Genomic DNA, 22,685 nt, shown 5'->3' on the forward strand with positions numbered 1-22,685 from the left:
ATTTTAAATGATAGTACACTCTTTGCCCTACACGTACGATACTACTTTAGGCTAGGTCTTTTTCGTTTTAAATACGTAAAATCCCATAAAATGAAATGCGGCAAAGTACATATATTTGTGTAATCAGACGACATCGGGTTTCCTCAGGGTTTATTTTTCCTTCATTGAACAACTCTTCTGTTAGTTCGTATATGGATAAAGAAAAAGAACTATGAGAAAAAAAGGACTTGTATTTGGAGAAATAAAATAAAGATAGTACAGTATGGAAATATCATTACGAATTAAGACGCAATTTTGAAAATTTCAGGCGATTTTCCATTATTCTGTAATATTGTCAATTTGTAAAAAATGTTTACAATAAATACATGTGGACGTATGTGTGAGTATCGCATAGTGAATATCGCATAGTGAATATGTATTAAATTTCTCGTTTCCACTTATACTATAAAACTATTTTAAAATGTAATACATTCAAGTGTTGAATACTATCAGTACCGTTTAATAAATATTACATATATTAACAATATAAGAATCACAATGTTGATATTTGGCCTCGTTGGATGAATTTTAGCATAGAATCAACAATTGTCTAACATTTTTCTCCTGTCGACAATGAAAGAACTACGTCACAGATATGAAATAAAAATCAATTATTTCCTTTTGACGAGCAAACAACAATTGTTTATTTTCAACTTTGACGGAAACCCATTTAAAATGTTCGCAAAGTTTGGTAATAAAATATAAATATAAATTTCTTGATAAAAATAAATAATAATGATAAATACGTTAGTTACGTGAATTCTTTGATACATTTTGAATGGAGAAAAATGTAGTACTCTGTGCTGATTGCTATGAGCGAGGGAGTTAATCGTTTATCAAGGCCTCATCAAAATTGACATTAAAATAAGTATCACGAATATCGCGTACGTAGGAGGAACAAAATTAGATGCCGTTGATCGTCCTCTTGTGTTCGATAATTCATAAAAGTATCGAGTGTACGCGCTATCGCAGTGCGATGGCCAGTCTTTAAAACAAGCCGCGTAAGCTATCACATGAGCTATATAGTTTTGTTCGAATGTACTGCGAAAGAGATGGGAGTAAGGACCTAAAAATAAAATCGATATTTAATACACAAGACAACACAAGATTAATAAATAAAATCATGGAATATAGAATACAGAATGATTTTTGGAACTGAGACAGACTGTTGTTGCTCTTTAAAGAAATAATAGGGGAAAAAAACCATATGGCATAATATGTCCTAAATCTTCCAGTTTTCTTATTTTTTATGTGCACCTGCCAGTGCAATTGTAGTGTGCAACCTTATAATATGCAACCTTATAATATGCAACCTTTAATATGCAACCTTATAATAATAACCTTGTTTATTCCTATGTATATAAAAGTAATATTGTAATAAAAATTGATAACCATATATATATCTATACTTGACGAGATATTAGACATTTTATACGATTATTTCATAAACCCTTAGCTCTATGAATTCTACGCATTATACTCAACGCATAATACCCCATAATACTTAATTAAACAGTCTATTATTCAAAGAAGTACGTTTATCTGTCCATAAGATCGTTTTCAATAAAATTTGAGTTATTTTCTACTTGTTTAAGAAAAAATGGACAAAATCACGTTCTTCGTATTATATCTCGTGCATGTAAGTCACACATACACATCTTTACTTAATAAAATATTTCTACTTATAATGATAAGTAGCTTGACCCAAATCCAAGAATCATCCTGCATAAAAAAACTTAATCCAAATAAGCGAGTATCTAATATTTACCAATAGCGTAAACTCCAACGTCTTCGCCACCATGTGTATCGTCTTTCAGGTACTGAGCAGCCATGTGCCTGTAAAATATATTATCACGATTGCTGTCCTCTTCCAAATTTTTCCAAGTATCATTAACATTTTCACTGTCGTTTCGACGATGATAAAAAAAGCCTGGACCATTAGCGTAGCTAAGTGTCTCATATCTTTGATTATCCGTATTAGCTATGTTATTTGCTAAACCAAGTATGTCGTTGCCTCTATCAGGATAGCCATTCATCGTGAAAGAATGAGAATGATCAGCGGTAACTATTATCAAAGTCTCGTCCAGTTTGACTTGTTTTAAAGCAACGCTCACAGCATCTTCGAATTCGGATAGTTCGTGAAGTGCCAATTGTGCATAATTTTGGTGATGCGCTACGTCGATTTTTCCACCTTCGACCTAATAAATGAATTATCAGTGTAAGTAGTTATAACCAATATACATGTACATCTAAAATATATTCAATGTCTATATGTATTTATGTGCACATTAATTGATTGTTCTTGACAACTCGATGAAATTTAAGCAGACGAAACAAGTTAAGCGAAATTTGTGCTCACTGTAGGCGAATCATCCATTAGAGGGAATGAGAGAAGGAAAGATAGAAGAACATTGAATTAACGATCCAACCATACCAACTACTAGAACTGTTAGTGAATCATGAACTATCCCCATGGATAATTTTGTAACTTTTCTAACCCTTTATTAGAAGATTATGCAATAGAGTTGAAAATATTATTGAATTTAGTTATTTTCTCGTATATTAATAATCTCGTAAATATGTATATTAAGGAGGATTATCAATTTAAAGAAACTTAAATAATTGAACGAGTAATTAAACGAGTAATTGAACGAGTAATTGATTATTTGATTTAAGTAGAAATATCGTATAAACGAAGTTATTCCCGGAGTTATTCAAGACGTGTCATTTCATTTATTTACTAGAATAAATCCATGCTACCAATTTAATCCGATGATACTGAAGTATCATCATAACGTTATCAAGTCGGTGCAAACAATAGATCGCTTTTGTGTGTTCTACGCGTAACACGTGCTGCATATATGATTATGGAGTCGTTAAAGTAAAGTCACCGTGCCGGTGTATCAACGTACTTCTAAAGTTACGCATAAAATTATCTAGTCAAGTACTATGGCCTTGAGAAACATCCGGGAAACTGTAATTCTCGTAAGAAACTAGACGAAATCGACAAATTATTGATTTCCCAAGTTACTTTCATTTGCTTCTGCTTTTCCTTTTCTTCGTTATCGAAGGGGAGACACATACGCGCACGCGTACGCACACGCGTACGCACACGCACTACATTGCTTACCATCAAAAGAAATCCATTTTTATTTTTTCTCAGCAATCTAATAGCTTGCATCGTCATGTTAGCTAAGGACGGAACTGACTTATTCTCTTCTGCGCGATAAGGCAAGTGACTAGGTGCAAAGATTCCCATGATCTTACTGGTACTTCCAATGTCTACAGACATAAGTTCGTCAAGTTCGGTTACCAGCTTCCCGTCGGGATTATTTTGCAACCAGGTCTCAGCCAAGTTCCTACCGTCGTTTCTGACACAGGTACCTTTGTCGAACTTTCGTCCAGTCATCCCCATATGTTGAGCTCCTCCGCCCATTATCACCTGATTATTTCAATTGGACGGTTAAATAATCAATCTCGATCGGTTTCTCTTTAATCGCTTAATCTTAAACTCGAATCGATAAACGATTTATATAAAATGATTTTATCTTTACGTGTTAAGATTATTAAGTAGTAAATGCGTCGAATTCAATACGACGAATGCGTCAATTCTATTCATTTTCTTAATGTTTCTCAATCTTAAAATAAAATCTTGAAAAGAAAATTTGTCAAAGTGTCGCTTTAATCGATCCAACTTGTTAATATCTTTATTCTCACGAATAAGAGCAATCGAGGTCACGATCGCGACACTCGATGTTAAGATCGACTAAAAACGCCGGAAATGTCTTCTATAAAAGGCTGTCAACTGTCAATTAAATCTTTTTATAACTTTGATTCGACGAATTACCGAAACGATGGGGATAGGATCAATTTAGGAACGTACCTTCAAACCATTTCCTGGTGCATCCTCGACAAGCTGCCTCGCTATGTCTTTTGTGCATTCTCGGTACTGCTGTGGAATCTCCGTATCGCATTCCCAATCACGATTATTCACGTGAGCATAGAGTCCAGCTGGAGTCGCATGAGTGACACGAGTCGTAGTGACAAAACCTACAAAATGACTTTATAATCCGGATTGATTTTGCATTTTTATCCTTGTTTAATATAACCTTTCTTAACGTTGCGATTTTTTAATCAACTATTGCTGAACATTGTTGTTGTTATTATTATTATTATTATTATTATTATTATTATTATTATTATATACACCTACAGACAATATGACACAATAAAATTTGAATTAGTATTCGTGCTAGAAACAACGATTCAAAGGCAGTTTATCAAGACGAAAATATATTTAATAATCTCCAAAGAAATAGGTTAATGATTTTCAAAATGTAGTTGAACTGATAAGAGCAACGTGTGATAAACGAGTACACGTGAGCTTCTTTTTTCTTGAATTTCTTTGTTTAATTTCTCAAATTAAATCGTGCCATTTTTGTTTGTTTTTCAATCGTTACGAGATTAAGTAAATTGAAAAAATAATGGTCAACGGGACGAAGCCGCGGTGAAAGCACTAGTTCTCGTTCGATCACTAAACTGAAGTCAAGCAGCGCTGGGCACGGTTGTTAGTACTTGGATGGGTGAGAACACTGTAAGCTGTTGATTCCAAGACTCTGCCTAGTTAGTTAATATCTAGCTAGTCCCAAGCTCAGACAGACAAAAGTGGGAGGGTTCGAGGGGGTGAGGCTAGCAACCAACCTACCCTCGGTGGTAAAAACAATAAAGCACTCCCGGAAATAGCAATAAAAGCTATAACAGGACGCGAAGTCCGAATAAAAAAAAGAAGAAGAAGAAAAAATAATGATTAATAAATAAAGTAAAAACAAGTGAACAAAATAAGCAACCATGGTTTTAGATTCGACGCGCGTTTCTTTCGATACTGGTCAACTTTATTTGAATTCTAAGAACGTAGCAAAATAAAGATTCGAATCGAAGAGACGAGAAGACCACCCCCCCCCCTCCAATTGACAAATCGATATAGAATCGAACGTATGACGTTTCGAGGATCCAGCTCGAGTCTCGCATCAAATTCATTTTCATTTCCCAATGGACAAATCAGTCATGGACGTTGCAGAATCGTCCTCGATAAGAGAGAAGGTCGGACCACGACCTCCCTGGCTGATTGAACGTAAGTACTTTCACTGTGTGGTAGACGCATCTATTAACAAGGTCGGCTCAACACAGATACAATACAGATTATACATACTCGAACGTCCATGGCGCTTGATGTAGACCGAATTAATAAATTAGCAAATCCAAGACGATCGCGTTCGAGTTTGCATTACTTTGAATTCTCCTTTTGTTAAGTAATATAGATTTATAGTACCTACTTATTATATCTATTCGATATATGGGAATGTTATTTCTTTCCACTATGCAAATAAAATAATCTTCGGAATCTTTTAAGATTTTTCGTTCGACGTCAAATTCGTTTCATACCAAGACAAATCGAAAAATAAACTTTGCGATATGTCTTGTTGTTTTTTCATCGCACTTTTGAATTGTTTCAAGCCGCATTTCAAATAAAAAGTATCAGTCATTAGAGTGAATCTTATCGTTGGTTCGCAAATATTTGCGATAAAAACTTTTTGCTAATGCGCTGCTTTCTTTCTAGTTACGATATTTCATCACGTTTCTTACGTTCTGAGGATGTAACGCTTTAAATAATAATACGACAAGACGCACTCACCTGTGTCCATATCACTTTCCTGAGCCCAATCGGCGATTGTGGTTAATTTACTCAATTGATTGATCGCTATATCGCAATGATTATAATGTGCATTAGCATCGTATCCGATAACACGATATCGGCATTTTACACCGGAAAACATCGCCGTGGCTGTGCCTGCTGAATCTGGTACTTGCATATCAACGTTGTATGTCTGAAATATGGTAATAAGTGTATATCGGTAGGTAATAAAATAGTCTCGAAAAAGAGAGAATAAAATCATGAATACGAACGAACATCATATAAATATAAACATTTAAACGAAAGAATATCCAATTAGTCACGTTTTATGCCGACTAAACAGGAAAATATAATGAGATTGATACGAGATAAACGCGCGGACTCCTGACATTGTGATTTAGTGTCACGATATTTTCTCAGACTTATGTAAAACAACTTGCAATTCTGACATTTTTATAATCAAGTACTCGAACTAAGAGATTATCTCGCGTATATCGAACGTTGGTGCCCACCATATTTGATAATTACGAGTGATATATCTGTTTTTTCTTAATGACTTGTCTATCGACAAGATAAGAAGATGAACAATGTTGTCGTCATGGGTACAACAAAAAAATACAAACAATGTCAAATTCTCCTTGGAATAATATTATGCACGAGTATGCATATGAAAGAAAGAAAATTAAAGTCGTTTATCTGTCTTCTCATTGCGAATAATTATGTATTTACATATTTGCAAGTTATTATGACAGTGGATTAACATATGTCAAAGAATGAATTTTAAGATTTGTGGGATATTAAAATGATTGATATTATAAAATAAATCATCGAAGAAATTTTTGTAGAATTTTGTTTACATATTAGTCCACTATAATAATTAATCGCTATGTATATGCAATAGTTTCATTTTTCCTATTTATCCTACTAAATTTAGTAGGAAATGTAATACCTTGGAAAGGCCAGTACTGGGGAAATCCTCGAAAACGAGTTTGTACTCTTCGCCGGAGTAACCCTTCGACTGTCCTGTCCAAATTCGGCCAGCTGTTATAGTGCTAAAGCCCATTCCATCGCCGATAAATATGATCACATTTTTCGCACGTTTCTCGATGTCTCGATGAGCCAAGATCCTTTGAAGAGTCTCTTGTCCGGACTTCATCCAGAAGGACATGTCTGATAAGAGATCAAAGTTTCGCTTCGTTGCCAATGGAATAATTCTCTTCTTTCGCGATAACAATCACAGTTTTTCTATTTCTCTTTTTTTCTTTGTTCACAAGTTTGTTTATTGCAATGCCACCACCCTCACCTTACTTTTTTTTTTCTCTTTTTTCTCTTTTTTGCCTTTTCCCCCACCTTTATTTCCGCCTATTTATTTCCACGTCATAAGATTAAAACGAAATGTATTTACATATCAAGAATATGTATGCAAATGTTAACAGAATATAACGCATAATCGTTCACACGATCTATCTTTTATTTTTCTTAATATGAGATTATTAGATAATAAACGATTAGAAAAAAAAAGGAAACAGATCTCTTAATTTATGCTTCATAGATTCGCAATAATTTGAAACGGCAACACGTAAATACATACAATATTTATCTTTGCACATATTATGCAAATCTTCAATGTATATCTCGATAATCGATAATTTAAGGTTTCATTAGAAATCATCGATCGTATTTTGAAATGTGGTGCGAGAAAATTAGACACGCGATAATCGAAATGATGTTATAAAATGTTGACATTGTTTTCGTGAAAATTTCTTTTACAAAAATTACAAAAATACTTTAACAAAAATTACTTTTTAATAACAAATAATTAATAATGAAATGGAAAAACCAGCAATATTAATCGATCAAACTTTAAATACCGAATATAATGCGGTATATATAAGGTATATTACATTAAATAGAAAAAATTGAACAAGAGAAACGACGGAATAAAGTTAAAAGACTAAAAAGCATTTATAACAAACCTTCGTAATCCGTTGATCCCATTCGAAGAGCCGTAGAATCTCGAAGATTCATAACTAGTATCATACAAATTAGTCCGACGAGACGTTTCATATTTATGATTGACCAACCTGCAAAGTAGAAATAATTATTCTAACAGTTTATTAATATTGGGCTTATATATGTATATATTGTATATGACAGTCAAAATCCTTTCTATCTTCATTTTTCTACTGTAATATTATTCACAATGAAACTTTAACACCGCTACATATCCTTCAACTTATCGTTTTTTTTTTCCTCTTTCAATGAAGACTTGTCCAATTTAATTTATAAATTCAATGCTCAAAATAACTACGATCGTTTTAATAAATTCGACATTATCTCGTTGATCTTCTGAAATATTTTAAATACTTGTCGAACGACTGGGAACACGTTTCATCGCATTTTATCTCCTTCTTAGAAAAAGAATTATTTGCTAACCGTCGATAATACGCTAATAATTACATAATGACCGCATAACAAGAATATAAAATCGATTTAAATCTAACGTTGAAAATAATTGCTAGAGTTTGATTACAAAAATTTGAATTAGTATAATCTAATAAGATACAATATCTACAGATAGTTATTAAAATCCTAATTGTAAAATGAGTTAATTTGAATTGATAATTTTTTCATTTCAAAAATGAAAATAAAACCATAATCTATTCTAATTTACACTATCTTAAGCGATAAAGGAAAAATAAAGATACGTGCACACACATGCCAGGGGCAAAAGTTTTGTCACGACTCGATCGACCGATCTCTAAGGAAAGATTTGAAAAAAACATAAGTATATTAGATATTACTTCATTTTAGATTCGATTGGATAAACGTGTTACTAAACATAAGAACACAAATTAAACGATTGCGCACGCTTATCACACACACACACACACACACACACAAATGCTGATAATAATTTTGTTCAAGATTTATTTATGTTATGAAGAAATATTTTTCCTTTGTTAAAATAACTAAAATTAAGATAAAAATTGGAAGATAGGAGGGAGAAAACAATAGAAGAAAATTTTTGAAACTTCATATAATATGTACTATGTGCGTATGTAGAGGATGCTCCTCAATCGATTAGCGTGTAAAGTGTGCACAGTATCGTACAGTCAACGGCATACTCGCATGGTGGTAATAAACGACGAGTAACCTAAATTCGTCCTTACGTAAAAACGCCAAAAGGGTCATTGTATGTCGAAATATCATCGAAATATCTTCGAAATCGCGATCGCGAATAAACAAGGCGTGCATATAATACGTAGGATATGCATTTAGTTGGTAATATAAAAAAAATACATTTCGTGACGAAACTTTTTGATGAATTTTCCAAATATCACACTTTTCAAATTCTTTCTGGTTTTTTTCTACCAATTAAAAAATATTAATCGTAATCTTTGTGCAACTACACAAAAATTACTTCTTATACTCTTGCAATTAGGCACATTTGGCGTCTATTAGAGTAACGATCGGTACCAAATAAGAGAGGAAGAGGAAGAGGAAGAGGGAAAAATCACTGGCACACTCGAAAAGATGAAAAAAATAGGAGAACCTCTTCAAATGATTGATATTGTTGAGATGTTATCGTGATATTGTTCGTGACTCCACGTAGACCGAGTCCAAGAACCAACGAGAAAGCAACAGCCGGTTGTATCGTGATACAGTGTTAACGCTAATACCGAGTCACCGAGGAAGTTTGTCACTTTATATAGCGTTTCAAAGGCCGTGGCAGATTGTGCGCGAGGTAGAGAGAACGTGCAAGGGACACTGGGTACGGATTCTGTACGGAAGGGGGGTGTCCCCTCGTGCACTGCTAATCCGACCGTAATTGAAGAGAACTCAATGTCATTATGTCTTATGTCCAGGATAGATTAATTCGTGAGTGCGATTCTCACCGACCAAATAGATAGTTTTCTTTCCTTTCTGTACAAGTATTTACTTCAACATTACCATCCAAAATAAATAATGTCAAAATTATTATCAGATTTTTTATTCCAGTAGAAAATAAATGTATATGTGGGTAATTCATTTTGTCCCGAGAGCATAAGAAATAATGCAACTTCAAAAATGCAAATACATGTATAGAGTTAGGAATAAAACTGATCCTCCAATAGTGAGAATGTTTTATAGAAAAATATTTTTTTCTGATGACCAATGCTTAACAATATTGAAAACAATTATGCGTTACGAAACTCTCACTTTATCCAATGTAGTTGGATAGTTGGACTTCACATAATATAAAGATAGTTTTAGTTTTTATAATTTCATAGCAGTCTCCGTAATATTTCTTATTTCGTATATTGTTCTTATTCGTAAATCTAATTGCAAAACAGATTTCTTTTATATTAATTCGTTCTTTCTTGCGTTCTTTGGGCATCTTGAACCAATTATACACATGATAGGATGACTTGCATCCTATTAATAGCATTAAAAAAGATTATTTTTAATTTTGTTGTTTTTCTTTTTGCTCTTTTTTTACATTTATACATTTCTTGTCGATTGATTGTGTCTATCTTATCGAAGAATCGATAATAATTATAAAGATATTAAACAATGTTGTGTTCCAACACGTGTGTACTAATATGCTGTTCAAGTTTTTAATTTAAAAAATCTTGCCAATGAATCACTTCGAACTTACTTACTTCGAAAAGATTTCTTGTGTGATTTTCTCTTGTGACGCTTTCTACGACTACGTAAAAATTAGATTTTTTTCCCTCATAATAGATTACGCGAGGTATTTACGTGCAAGGTAAAACTTGCAATTAGCGTTCCTTTTATAAAGAGAAATCTCTTTTCGTGAAATAATAAATCGTATTATTTGAATAGTCGTTTCTTTATTAAAACAGTATTGATATCGATAGGGGATATTAAAGGAGTCGCTAAACGAGTACAACATATTATTATTCGCACTTCTAATTCTACGAATGTTATGCGCGTATTAGGACGAATAGAACGGATCACCTGGCTTCTGCAGAAGCATGTAATGGTAACACCTTCCAATTACACAACTCCTATCTTTTTTCGTTAAACCAGAATCACAAAGGATCGGAGTACCACGTATCGGCAAACCTGATTTCTGGCCGGGTGTGTTAAAGTGAACAGTTTTTGTGCGTTTCTATGCCAAATATAAAATGAAATTAATGTTATTTATGAAAAAAGGGAAAAAATCGATTGAACACAAGAAAATGCGTATCAAGTCGATAATGACCCTTACTCATATAATACATTACTCATAGGAATATTTGTACCGATTCCCCCTATAAATTTAAAATCATTAATCTTTGCTTATAATGCAAAGCTTCGTACTCCTGTGATCCATTATTGTATACATGAATATGTATTTTATTGTTAGTTTATATATTTTATACAAAAATATATTAAATAGATAAGTATGAAAAGGAGAAAAGGTGTTTTTTTTTGTTTCTTTTTTTTAAAATACATCTTTGTTCTGTCAACAAAATTATCATAAACGTAAGAAAACAAGATTACATCCGCATATGCATGAATAAATTAGTTTGCATATCATCTATTAAATTTCCCATATCTCGGAAAGAATTATGAAACAATATTGAGGAAAGCTAGTTTAATGCCATCTTCAAAGTCTTTTGAAAAGACTTCGTGAAAGCAAGGGTATTTAAAAGATCGGATCGAGAGCGTGATCTACGTAATTAGCGGGTACGTAAACACGTGGCAAATGGGTGCACGAGAATATTATTCGCATATACACATACATATGTACGTATACATATTATATTTCATCATAATTTGTAATTCGCAAGTTCGTATAATTCGAAGAAAAAAAAGTAGATAACAACTAATCGAAAGACTATTCGATTTTGAGTCTTGTACTTTTAGATATAGTTGAACGAATATCATGATCGATATGAAAGTATATTTCGGTAATTATATTAGCGTGACCTATGTTTGATAATTACTAACACATTAAGAATATTACGAGTTGCTGAATCATCTTTACGTAAATATGTATGTACATATTTTCAAATCATTCTATTATTATTCTCAATATTGTGTATTTATGTATTATGAATTATTGACGTGTGCGACAATCACGATCGCACTTTTATCAGTTTGCAGTTTGTTAAATACATATCTGCTACAGTTAAAAAACTTGTATCTACAATGAAACTTTTCATTAATGCTCTACATAATATATGGATTCATTCAATTCTTTATTTTTATTTATTTAAATGAAATATAACAATATATATATATATATGCATAAAATAATATATTACTATTTATAAATAATATATTATTTATATAATATGCGTATATATAAAATAATACTTTTTTATTTTTGCCGCCAATGTTGGCGCTTCGAAAGCGCCATCTCTGAACGAGATACTTTTTTAACAACAATTATAACCTCTAAGTAAGATAACAATTGTTAGTTCCGGATTTGTTATTTTATCGAGTAGTTGATATAAGTTTTAAAGATGTTTGCTAGATTGGTCTCTAACATTTTTAATGCATTGCCGTAAGTAATTTAGTCTTTTCTAATATCATTATATCCAAATAAAAAAATAATAATTCTTTTAAAAAATATTTTATCCCAAAATAGAGGTAACAAATTGGTTATGGATAGCAATGGGTTCGCTCGATTCTTGGATTTAGCACTTGGACCGAATCAGTGTCAAAGGAATTTTGCATCGAAAACAAAATTCTTCTATATGACAAAACCGAGGTATAATTTTCCAAAACCTTCCGAATACAAACGCGTTACGAGATTAGGGTGGCATGCAAGAATGTCAACGCCTGAAGGTAGAAGAATTCTTATGAGAAGAATATTAAAAGGCAAACATGTCTTGAGTCATTAACTTTATTGCGTTTGTTAATTTAATATTATACAATATTAATAAAGATTATGTTAAGAGATCTTTTTTATCATTTCTGATTTACAAATATAATATGATTTAGGATGAAAATATTCCATTATGTGTGGGGGCTTTGTACCCGTCAAGATTGCAACGAAACATTGCACTCTGTACTTTCTTCTAATTCTGGTATGTTTTTAAATTGCAACTGCCTGCAAGTCCAGTCTAATGGTGGTATTAAGGGTGCTTCTATCGTCAAAGATTCATTTTTTGAGATATTTGGTAAAAATACGCTTCGTGCGTGAATATGGCAAGGTATTAATTCTTGCTTAGCTTTCTTTAAATATAAGATTTCTAATAATTCAGAACTAATTGCTGGTAAATAATTATTTACTTTTGCAAATGGATTTACCAATAACCATTCGCCTGCGACTTTATGTATTCTTGATCCGTATAAATTATCTCCCAAAATTGGAGCATATAATCTGGTAGAAGCAAACAATCTTAGAGCGTGCCATTTGATAGTCGATGCTTTTACTTCTATTAAGGAACTTAAATTATTAGTTGAATTGGAAATGATTTTAAATTGGATATTTAATAATTTGATTTTTCTTTTTTTCTTCGCATTCTCACTCCATTTCTCTTCTATGAGTATCTATAAATGAAAACAAAGTAAATGTTTAAAGTAAAATTTAATATCATCTATCATATAATATATATCATATATCGGTACGATGTAAAATTACCTTGCTTTGGGATCCAGACGAATTAAACTGTTTCTTCATACACAAGCGTTTGTGTCCTTTTATTTCATTTGGTACTCTTACAGTAACAATCCAATATGTTTTATTCAAAGTATTCTCTCCTATTGATTTTATGTAAGAACAATTGATAGCTTTTTGTACTGTATCGTTTGCTGCTAACAGTGTTACACCGCTCATATACCTGTTGTTTTTACAAGATACAAATTTTTAAATATATTCAATATTTTTGTTTGTAGATAACTTACTTTTCTGGTGTTTTAACTATAACTAATTTAGAGTATCCTAATTCCTTAGCAATAAATTCCATACTACTGTCTAAGGTATAATCTACTCCATTAGGTACTGTAGCATAAATATCAGGATTCCTTTTGTTTATAATAATTGACGTTTTAGAAGATATTCCATATGGTTTATTTATTGCAACCAATCCATCTGCAAAGAAATAACAATTTAATTATTAAAGTAATACTCCTGTAAACTTTAATTTAAATCATTTAACTATACATGCTAATAACTTCCAAACCTTTGTTGTATAAAATATTTTTTAACAAATACTTGGAAAAACTTTCATGAGATTTCCAAGGATGCAATTTGCGATAAGGATGAATGATTTTCTCTTTTTCCAAGATATTTTTGACATTGTCACCGAAATGTCTATTAAATTGTTTGTCAATCATACAATTGCACAATGATCTCAAAATACGAGATTTTAAAGTTGCATTCTGCATATTAATATTTGCTGTTTCTATCTCTACGTAGAAAAAAGGAAATAATAATCTAATAATTATTTGTATCTTGGTAATGTGTTTTTAAATGTAAACATGTGTGTTACTATATTTAATATATTTAATATCTCGACAAAAATGATATTTGCAATTACAAGATTACTTTGAAAGGTAAAAATGATTAAGATTTTAGTCTTAAATAATTATAATCAAAATTACATCGTATAGTTATGTTTTATTTAAATCGGCATTTATCAAAATAAGAATATACTCATGTAGTGTATATTACTTAACGGAAAGATCCTAACCTATTTCAATAAGTTATCGCGCTGCTGTCCACCATGCGGAGCAGAGAAATTTAAGCTGATTGGCTGATTCCAGCTGAGATATAACAACCAATGAAATATACGGTTTATCGTATCTCGTAGCGCCAATTTTAAAATGATATATTGTATTTTCTTATCTTTTCATTCCTAAAATAGATTCATTTCATTCGAGAAAATAGATACATCTTATTATTTATTAATCGGAAAGATAGATTTTTCTTCTATTCTATTTTATTGCTAGAATCTTTTTCTTCGTAGATTATAAATGTTTAGATAAAGATAATAAAGCAATAGCGTGAAATAAATTTTTGTTTGTTACCACTGAGAGTTTGATCAAAGAGGAATTTTTTGAAATCGAATAGATAAAATAAAATATAAATACACACGCACATATATTATTATAAATGTTCTCTTGTAGATTTTGTACACGCGGCCCGTGTCCCGAAATGAAATATTCCTTAAATGTTCCTCAAATATTTCTCAAATATTTCTCAAATATTTATGCAAATTCAATAGAAAAAATAAATAGTTTATTTATATTGAGAAAGATAATGTTCTATATAATACAGTTCTATATTGACTTGGATGTGATTGCATTGGTATGATAATGCATTATCATATGAAAGTTAATATAATATAAAGTATAATAATTTTCTAAGGAGAAAATTCACGTTCCTGTATAATTTGATTAGAAATGTATCTTCACGAAAGTGAGAAAATTCAAAACCTCGATTTAAATCGAGTGGCTTGAAGAAAGCCGTGAGTTGGTGCCGGCTGTAGATTAAATCTTATTGGTCTTATGGCTTTGGCAGTTTTGCCGTTCGGAGATGAGACGGTTTGCTTAAAGGCTCTAGCGACTTTTGGTCGGTAACGATACCACCAATATTCGAAAGCTAATGTTATACAAGCGAAAGCGATCCCTACGAAAATCACTACGAAGACACCACCGATGTTGTGAATGCTAATACCATCGCTTTGCTCGTCTTCCTTTCCGCAGTCTTTCCTTTCGGGATTATGTTTCCACCATTTATCCTTTAGTTTCTCTAATTTTCTCTTATTTAATAAAATTAGAATGCTGCATGTGATGAAAAATAAAATGACTTATTAAATATATCCAGTATATATGTATATAAAGAAATATGCTCAGTTAATAGGACACATACGCATTATTAAATTGATCTTTCAACGGTGAACCTTGTTGCACTGCAATGGCATAAGGCTTCCTCGAAAATTCTTCTCCCACTTGGGTAACATCACAATTCGTCATTGCGAGATATTTAATCGTGGATGCATCTGCGATATAAGCAAATTCGTTGTTAGAATCAATACGAAGAACTCGCCTAATTGCTTCGTCCACGGTAGCGGGGAAATTAGCTTCTTTCATAGCCTGAAACATTTTCGTGTACTTATCGCTGACAGGATATTCCCAGACGGCCAATTTAGCCCTTTCGACTTCCGTCAAGCTATCGTTCAAGCTCATATCCTTCCATATCCTGCAAATTGAAAATTGACAAGAAATAGGTAGATGGGGGAAAATCATCCTATAAGATCCTAGAAGATAATGGAATTTATGGTTGGTTTTTCGACTTACTCATAAAATCTTGCCTCGATGTGAGCCATCCTTTCAAAATAAATATAGGCCGCAGAATTGATAACAGGAGCGTATTGAATCTTGTATTGTTTGCTAAGATCGTCCAAAGATTCGATCGGCGTATCGAGTCTAGAAACGGTGAGAAAAGCGGCAAGATTAGCCGTATAAGAGGCGATTATGATGAATCCAAAGAGCCACCAAGTAGCAGCGACGAGACGTCCCGAAAGATTTTTCGGTGCCTCGCCACCACCCTGGGGTGTCAAGGAGGTCATACAAAACCAAAGACATTCTTTTAAATTGAATTCTCTCTTCTCCTCGTCGTCCTTGTACTTTTCACGATTGTTTTGATAACTATAGGGTGACCAACGGTCAAATACCCACATGAGAAAGCTCGTAAAAAAGTAAGCAGCGAGTATGCAAAACCAAACTTCGTTTTCTAGGACAGTGAGGAACTTGAACAGGGACGTTTGAGTTTTTGGTTTCAACATCATTATCGTTAAACCAACGAGGTCGTAATAAGGGACAGTAAAGTCAACGACTTTTTCTCTTTCCGCCATAACCCAAAGAGTACCGAGGGCGATATCAGCTCGTTTCTCTATTAGCTCTTTTATCATACCGTTCCAACTACCATTCTCGTTCATCTCACCGTAATTATCTATTGCTCGTATGTCGTATTCGAACTCGACGGTTTGTCGTATCTCGTTGAGCAAATCGATGCAAAAGCCATACCACTCGCCGGTTTCATTTTTGTACATAACAAACGGTGGATGGATCACCGTGACGATTCTGTAACTCGTCACTGCAGTGCTGTTTACGATAATGTTGTTGGTCACCTTAGAACAAGACAAGTTTCAAATCCTTCATTGATATTAACATTCAATTAAATGCCGTGTAGGAAAGAAAATATGTGTTTCGAATTAGATATATTAGGATTGTGTATTGTACCTCCAGTGGCGTATCTATCCCAGCCGACCAACTTCCGGTATTCTCGGTGGAAACTAGCGTCTCTTTCTCGATGTAGACCAAATTGATGGACATCCTAAAATCGGCACCGTGTTGTCCGTTCTTTTCGCCCCATTGGAAAGCAGCGTAACTTGGCGTTAGATTTTTCGACGTAATCCGAAGTTTCTCGAGAAAATCAAAATTCCTGCTAGGTGTATTGTTACCGTTGTAATCGTCGCAACTAATGTGAAAGGGTTCGAGCGGCCAATCTTCCTGTTCTATCGCGAATTTCATACTTTCAACGCCGAGCAAGGTCAAATCGTAATAAAAAGCGGACGATAAAAAGGGACTAGGTAGAATAGCTTGAAGAGATTTGTCGAAACCCTTGTTACTCTCTATCTCTTTCCATTCCGGTTTCACGAAGAGGAGAGTGATATTTTTGCAATTGCAATTTGGCCAAATATCTTTATCCAAAGTCAAGGCGAACCAACCGTACTTGTGACCGATAAAATTTAAAACTTCCGCGGTTTGAAGAACCATATTAATAGTTTTTTCGTCTCCCAGAATAAAATAATTAACGACGTCCAAATCTCGTAGACGCGAAAGTTGTTCCTTCATATCCTCGACATTTTGAGCAATGTTATTAATCACGTGTCTCGTAGGTACGTTCAGCAAGAGACTGTTGTATTTGTAGCTCATGTCGAAATTACGATCGAAAAGTATAGCTGCGTTGGTGACTTTAAGGTAAATGGCTAATCGTCTAATCATCTCGGGCAACAAATCGGCAGGTGGCATTACCTGGACGAGATAAGAACTCTTTTCATTGTCCAAGTTATTCCAATATCGTAAGTCTTCTTCTTGGCCAAATTGAGCGGACAGGGTTGGCAAACCGAGTGCACTGGAAAAGGAATTGGACGCCTCGACGCTCCAACCGGCAATCGCCGTCGATAGAACGAAGTCCGGCACGGCGCCGGCGGTGTCTTTGCCGATCGCTTTTTCCCAAGCATCGCATATTCGATGGAGAGATTCCTGAGGATCGGATCCGTTCGCTTGGACCGAATAAACGCGCCCTAAATGCCCATGGTATTTATCGCGAAGCGTTTTTAAGGCTGCCTCTATGCTTGCGTTAGCTATCTCGTTGCTCTCGTCGTTGATCACGACTGCAAATATCGTCGAGAAAAAACAAACAAAGCAATTATCTCTTTTTATTTCTTTATCTTAATTATACCTACAAATATTGACCGGCCTGGAATTATTCGGCGGTGTTCGTTCGTTATTCCTCCGTACTTCTTCTATTCCTTGACCATCGACTAGGAGGGACTTTGGCAAAAAAACGTAAATAATGATCGAAGCGAGACAAATAGGAAATGTTAAGTTCATGGTCGAGAATTATTCCTTCACTTTCGACATTCTTTTTTACCGAGGCCTTACTTGTGAGATTACTCAAAGTTATTGATGGCTCGATTTTCGGCGACGCGAGGATATCGCTCGCTTCCCGAACTAAGGCTAGTTTTCCAACTGAACACTGCTCGATGCTTCCCTTATTTGTGTTTGCCCATCGGTTGCCGCGGGGATGACCCCGGCAATCAATTCTTCGGACTTTCTCGACTTCATTTTTACAAAGGATCTATACATTATTGCCAACTTAATTAATATCCGATCATTAGCTTTCCTTTTTTCCTATATCCGATATTTACGTTACGATTATCGGCCAATTCATTTTTATCTACGAAGACAAAATTACAAGATCGTTCAAGATTCTTCATTTCTATGTCCACGCTAAAAACGTCTTATATTCTATATACTTAGATTATTTTTAAAGGCAATAAGAATTCATGAATTCATGAATTACTTGCATGTCACGATTTTTCTTAGAAAAACCTTCTTCAATTTTGTCCCAATTACCAATGAATTCTTCAATCGCTTGCTTGATCAATCATTTGCTTGATCAATCATTTCGTATACAATAGCCATAATCCCCATTGGACTTTTCAACTAAGAGATATATGAAACTTTTTTTCTTTTTTTTTTTTTTTTTACGTGTACCAGCAGCAGCAGCATGTCAATAACCCGCGTTATATCTCGTTTAATGAATGATTTATGATCGGATATATTATATTAAGAAGAAAGATAACGAAGGTAATAAAGTTATCGAGTCTTTGCGATAAAAGGATAAAGGACGAGTTTNCAATCGCTTGCTTGATCAATCATTTGCTTGATCAATCATTTCGTATACAATAGCCATAATCCCCATTGGACTTTTCAACTAAGAGATATATGAAAATTTTTTTTTTTTTTTTTTTTTTTTTTTTTATCTAATTACAATTTTCCGAGTTAAAAACAACGAATGGCATAACTATATCATCTAATGATTTATGATCGGATATATTATATTAAGAAGAAAGATAACGAAGGTAATAAAGTTATCGAGTCTTTGCGATAAAAGGATAAAGGACGAGTTTCGAGCTCGTAGAACCGACCATTAGCATAGGTATTAAAGTGCATTCTCTCGCTTTCAGCTTTGAAATGACTTATCTACGTGCGAGATCCACGAAACCGTGCGAGATCCACGAAACCGTGCGAGATCCACGAAACCGTGCGAGATCCACGAAACCGTGCGAGTTAATTTATGCAATCGGCTTCGTGCGATTATACTCCTACATATATCGCTGCGAGACCAAAGGAAATTAAAATCAAAAGTAAAATTCGGTCTGTGTGCTCGAGTTCACATCAGCCAATCGATTTAGTTTAACTATATTGTATTTTCCCGACAAAAAGATTAACTTTGGCGAAAATGACTCTAATATACTTCGACAAAATATGTATAACTCGCGGTGCAACGTTGCTTTACCTACTTTGCAAATAAAAAAGAAAATGTTGAAATCGAGGTCAGATTTGTTGCTACGATTATACGAAACCCTGACGAAAAGGTTAATCTCGATATTTCATGTCTCGCGAATGAAACCGGTATCGTTTTTCCTTTTTCCTCTCCTTTTTCCTTTCCTTTTTTCTTTCCCACCCTCATTCAATTTGATAGATATGGTAAGAATTATAAGATCACTTTCTTCCTGTGTTCTCCTTATCATTGCAATTGTCCACACGTGGTTCTTTAACTGTCTTTTGTTTGCTATTAAAGAAGAAATTGTCTTTCACTAATCTAGTTTTTTCTTTTCCACAGAGAATCGCGCGTTTCCATGGGAATGCGCGCGGTAAACGTTCGTTTTGGATTTATTTACTTACTACTCCCTTCCTAATCCTATGTTTGTGCACGTCCGCAATTCTTTCCAATTTACTCGAAATTTACTCGAATTTACTTTTTCGCAAGTAGGTCAAACAAATGAAGGACCGAAATAAAGAATATATTGTATAAACAATAGTAATAGAATATGTATATACAATATTACTTAAAATGTACTACAATAATTATAGTAATTATTACTCTGACAATTAATCGAACTAATCCGTTAATATTTTGCCGTCGACGCCTTCTTCCCTCTCAGCTCTATCGTAAATAACTAACACGAATCATTAATAATCGTGGACAAAATAAAAAAGAGTGTAAAGGAAAAAAAAATAGTTAACGATCCTAGAATTACTTTTAAAATGCACCCACTTATCGCTTGAACGTTAAACTAATCGAACAAAAGGAACGACACGCAAAGCGAGTGACAGAAAGCAGTCGAGATCTAATCGCGATTTGCACGTTATAATATATGGACTTTTGTAACTACGAATAAGTATATATGATTCTAAAAATGTAGGTTTATCGTAGGTAAGCGATAATTTATGTACGATATTTATATACGTTACCGTTGATCTATTAAGGGTAAGCATTGGATCAAATTCCTCAGCAATATGTGTACGTTTTTCGTTCACAAACTTTTCTTTGCACGATGCAATATATCAACATAAGATGTGTGTAATATGCGATACACGTCCTAGTAGAATATTCGTAATTGTCGTCATGTCTTTTAATCAGATTTCTACTGGTTTGGTTTGCTTTGGTTTGCTTAAAAAGTGAACTAAACTCTAAAAAGTGAACGAACGAGATAAATTTTTAATTGCATGCTTTTTCGTTGTTATGCAAAGTTTGCCCTTTTGTACGCGACGCTGCTCTAGTAAGGGATGTTGCTCTATTGTGAGGGAAAAACGGTTGAGTACGTTTTTAGTAGTACTACTGGTACTTATGGAGCTACTACTACTACTACTGTTACTGTTGCTTTGTTCTATCTCGAAACTTGTATTTTTTCAATCTTCCTTCAAGCTCGTTCGAGAAATTTAAGATAACGATGTTACACACAATGTTAACATACACATCATGTAGGCGCAATTAACACACGAATTCACGATAGTAAATGAGTTGAGTCATAATACTTAAAATATGATTTGGCTTCATTATTTTTGTTCAAACCTCGTTATCAAATATTACGATGATCGTGAAAAGAATGAAAAGCGTACACACTTTTCGCTTGTTTCTATATTCTTTAGCATTTTGGTCGTTGATGGTAATATGTTGGAACGGACAAAGCTTCTTTTATATTCCGTTTCCGTATTTTCTGGAAATGAATATGATGGTGCTAGAATAATGACAACGAAATAGACGAAAATATGAAGATGAGTGAAAGGGTCGGAAGAAAAATAGAAAAATCGACGATATAGTATTCTCTAATATCAATAATCGCCAACTCTTTTATGGTTTTAATATTATAACAGAGGGGAAAAAACAATGGATTAGAAAAAATTTCCAAATGAAAATCTTTGTGTGCAGCGGATATTGGATATTTTTAATCAATGGTCGTATATGTCTCTTTTCGTTCACATTTATTCGAAACGACGTATATAATAGTGTAATATTAATAATAATATTAATAATAAAGTAATAGTTTAATTATTGAAACGTTTAAAAGGATAGGATCGATAACGTACGATCATTTTTTTGGAATGCAATCGAAGAACAAAAACAGAGTGGAAAATAATAATAATAATAATAATAATAATAATATTAATAATGAAAATAAAAGATTGTAACAATTGGTGGGTGACAGGTAGGTTGCATCTGACACGAGTAATCGGATCGTGTATGCTGTATATGTCCATTGTAATTAGTGTCTCATTTCATCATTTCATCTTTCGCTTATCACCGAGTTCACGTAATTCTATTCGAACTTGTATTCCTAGCCCCTATTCGTAGCGGGGATTTAGTTCGGAAATAATTGCGCATTATTATATCCGCGAATACTTTGATTAAAGGAATAAAATATTTGGATATTCCTTGTACGCTCAGATATTATCGACAAAATTCTCTCTTCGACAACGTTATTATAATATGTTATTATTCGGATATTTGTTATATATTTACATGTTCAAGCGGCAGGCAGTTTATCGCACGATAAACGTTCTTCGGTTTACTTTTTTTATTCCCATTTTTTTCTTCTTTCTTTTAAATCAATCTTTCGTTCGTTTTTCATTTCATTTTATTTGTTCAATCTTTTTCGAGTTTTTCTTTCGCTATCGATATAGGAAATATTCTAATATACATAGATACGTAATTACGTATTTATGCAGATACAACTATCCGCACGTAATATTTGATTCGCGATTATTTTTCCCTTTTTTTTTTTTTTTTTTTTTTTTTTTTTTTTGGAATCGATTTGAATGTTGCGCGAAAACGAAGAAACGTCGCGTCATATCATACCTTCTCGTAAAACCTTTCGAAAAATCTTTCGTTCATTTTTTTGCTAAAACGATAAGTCTCGTCAATAATCTT

The 22,685-nt window shown here is 33.3% G+C and overlaps 4 protein-coding genes across 6 annotated transcripts; 1 reads left to right on the forward strand and 3 right to left on the reverse strand.

The window, feature by feature from the left end:
* Window positions 1-212: 212 nt before the first annotated feature.
* LOC106792372 (alkaline phosphatase 4) lies at window positions 213-9,490 on the reverse strand. 2 transcript variants are annotated; one of them, XM_014758770.1, is made up of 8 exons: window positions 9,288-9,490; window positions 7,708-7,815; window positions 6,681-6,881; window positions 5,732-5,924; window positions 3,923-4,089; window positions 3,170-3,481; window positions 1,808-2,237; window positions 213-1,105 (listed from the first exon to the last, which is right to left on the reverse strand). In XM_014758770.1, exons 3-8 carry the CDS (start codon window positions 6,792-6,794, stop codon window positions 876-878), a joined length of 1,446 nt encoding a protein of 481 aa, XP_014614256.1. In that variant the 5' UTR covers window positions 6,795-6,881; window positions 7,708-7,815; window positions 9,288-9,490; the 3' UTR covers window positions 213-875. The 2 variants fall into 2 exon arrangements, with proteins under 2 accessions (XP_014614256.1, XP_014614255.1); XM_014758769.1 differs by having other exon boundaries at window positions 6,681-6,901.
* Window positions 9,491-12,099: 2,609 nt separating this feature from the next.
* LOC106792365 lies at window positions 12,100-12,632 on the forward strand. The gene is made up of 2 exons (XM_014758758.1): window positions 12,100-12,233; window positions 12,318-12,632. The coding sequence occupies exons 1-2, from the start codon at window positions 12,193-12,195 to the stop codon at window positions 12,571-12,573; spliced, it is 297 nt and encodes a 98-aa protein (XP_014614244.1). The 5' UTR covers window positions 12,100-12,192; the 3' UTR covers window positions 12,574-12,632.
* Window positions 12,565-14,591, reverse strand: LOC106792364 (RNA pseudouridylate synthase domain-containing protein 4-like). 2 transcript variants are annotated; one of them, XM_014758757.1, is made up of 5 exons: window positions 14,368-14,591; window positions 13,858-14,085; window positions 13,580-13,766; window positions 13,317-13,515; window positions 12,565-13,225 (listed from the first exon to the last, which is right to left on the reverse strand). In XM_014758757.1, exons 2-5 carry the CDS (start codon window positions 14,060-14,062, stop codon window positions 12,713-12,715), a joined length of 1,104 nt encoding a protein of 367 aa, XP_014614243.1. In that variant the 5' UTR covers window positions 14,063-14,085; window positions 14,368-14,591; the 3' UTR covers window positions 12,565-12,712. The 2 variants fall into 2 exon arrangements, with proteins under 2 accessions (XP_014614243.1, XP_014614242.1); XM_014758756.1 differs by having other exon boundaries at window positions 14,279-14,591.
* A 39-nt stretch (window positions 14,592-14,630) lies between these two features.
* LOC106792362 (glutamate receptor ionotropic, kainate 2) lies at window positions 14,631-18,950 on the reverse strand. The gene is made up of 5 exons (XM_014758753.1): window positions 18,151-18,950; window positions 16,922-18,078; window positions 15,977-16,809; window positions 15,549-15,878; window positions 14,631-15,460 (listed from the first exon to the last, which is right to left on the reverse strand). Exons 1-5 carry the CDS (start codon window positions 18,296-18,298, stop codon window positions 15,106-15,108), a joined length of 2,823 nt encoding a protein of 940 aa, XP_014614239.1. The 5' UTR covers window positions 18,299-18,950; the 3' UTR covers window positions 14,631-15,105.
* Window positions 18,951-22,685: the final 3,735 nt, after the last annotated feature.

The sequence above is a fragment of the Polistes canadensis genome, unplaced genomic scaffold (genome assembly GCF_001313835.1).
Source record: "Polistes canadensis isolate GaletaPanama2010 unplaced genomic scaffold, ASM131383v1 scaffold_412, whole genome shotgun sequence".
Lineage (NCBI taxonomy): Eukaryota > Metazoa > Arthropoda > Insecta > Hymenoptera > Vespidae > Polistes > Polistes canadensis.

Excerpts from the sequence above, each read along its gene's own strand:
- LOC106792365 (XM_014758758.1), top strand. The coding sequence starts at position 12,193 with ATGTTTGCTAGATTGGTCTCTAACATTTTTAATGCATTGCC. Across the intron at positions 12,234-12,317 it reads AACATTTTTAATGCATTGCC|AGGTAACAAATTGGTTATGG; the intron begins GTAAGTAATTTA and ends ATCCCAAAATAG.
- LOC106792362 (XM_014758753.1), bottom strand. The coding sequence starts at position 18,298 with ATGAACTTAACATTTCCTATTTGTCTCGCTTCGATCATTATTTACGTT. Across the intron at positions 15,879-15,976 it reads ATCGAGGCAAGATTTTATGA|GATATGGAAGGATATGAGCT; the intron begins GTAAGTCGAAAA and ends TTCAATTTGCAG. Across the intron at positions 15,461-15,548 it reads AAAGATCAATTTAATAATGC|CATTCTAATTTTATTAAATA; the intron begins GTATGTGTCCTA and ends CATCACATGCAG.
- LOC106792372 (XM_014758769.1), bottom strand. The coding sequence starts at position 7,798 with ATGAAACGTCTCGTCGGACTAATTTGTATGATACTAGTTATGAATCTT. Across the intron at positions 6,902-7,707 it reads GGGATCAACGGATTACGAAG|ACATGTCCTTCTGGATGAAG; the intron begins GTTTGTTATAAA and ends ATCTCTTATCAG. Across the intron at positions 3,482-3,922 it reads CACCAGGAAATGGTTTGAAG|GTGATAATGGGCGGAGGAGC; the intron begins GTACGTTCCTAA and ends TGAAATAATCAG.
- LOC106792364 (XM_014758757.1), bottom strand. The coding sequence starts at position 14,062 with ATGCAGAATGCAACTTTAAAATCTCGTATTTTGAGATCATTGTGCAAT. Across the intron at positions 13,767-13,857 it reads AAATATTTTATACAACAAAG|ATGGATTGGTTGCAATAAAT; the intron begins GTTTGGAAGTTA and ends ATTTCTTTGCAG. Across the intron at positions 13,516-13,579 it reads ATAGTTAAAACACCAGAAAA|GTATATGAGCGGTGTAACAC; the intron begins GTAAGTTATCTA and ends TAAAAACAACAG.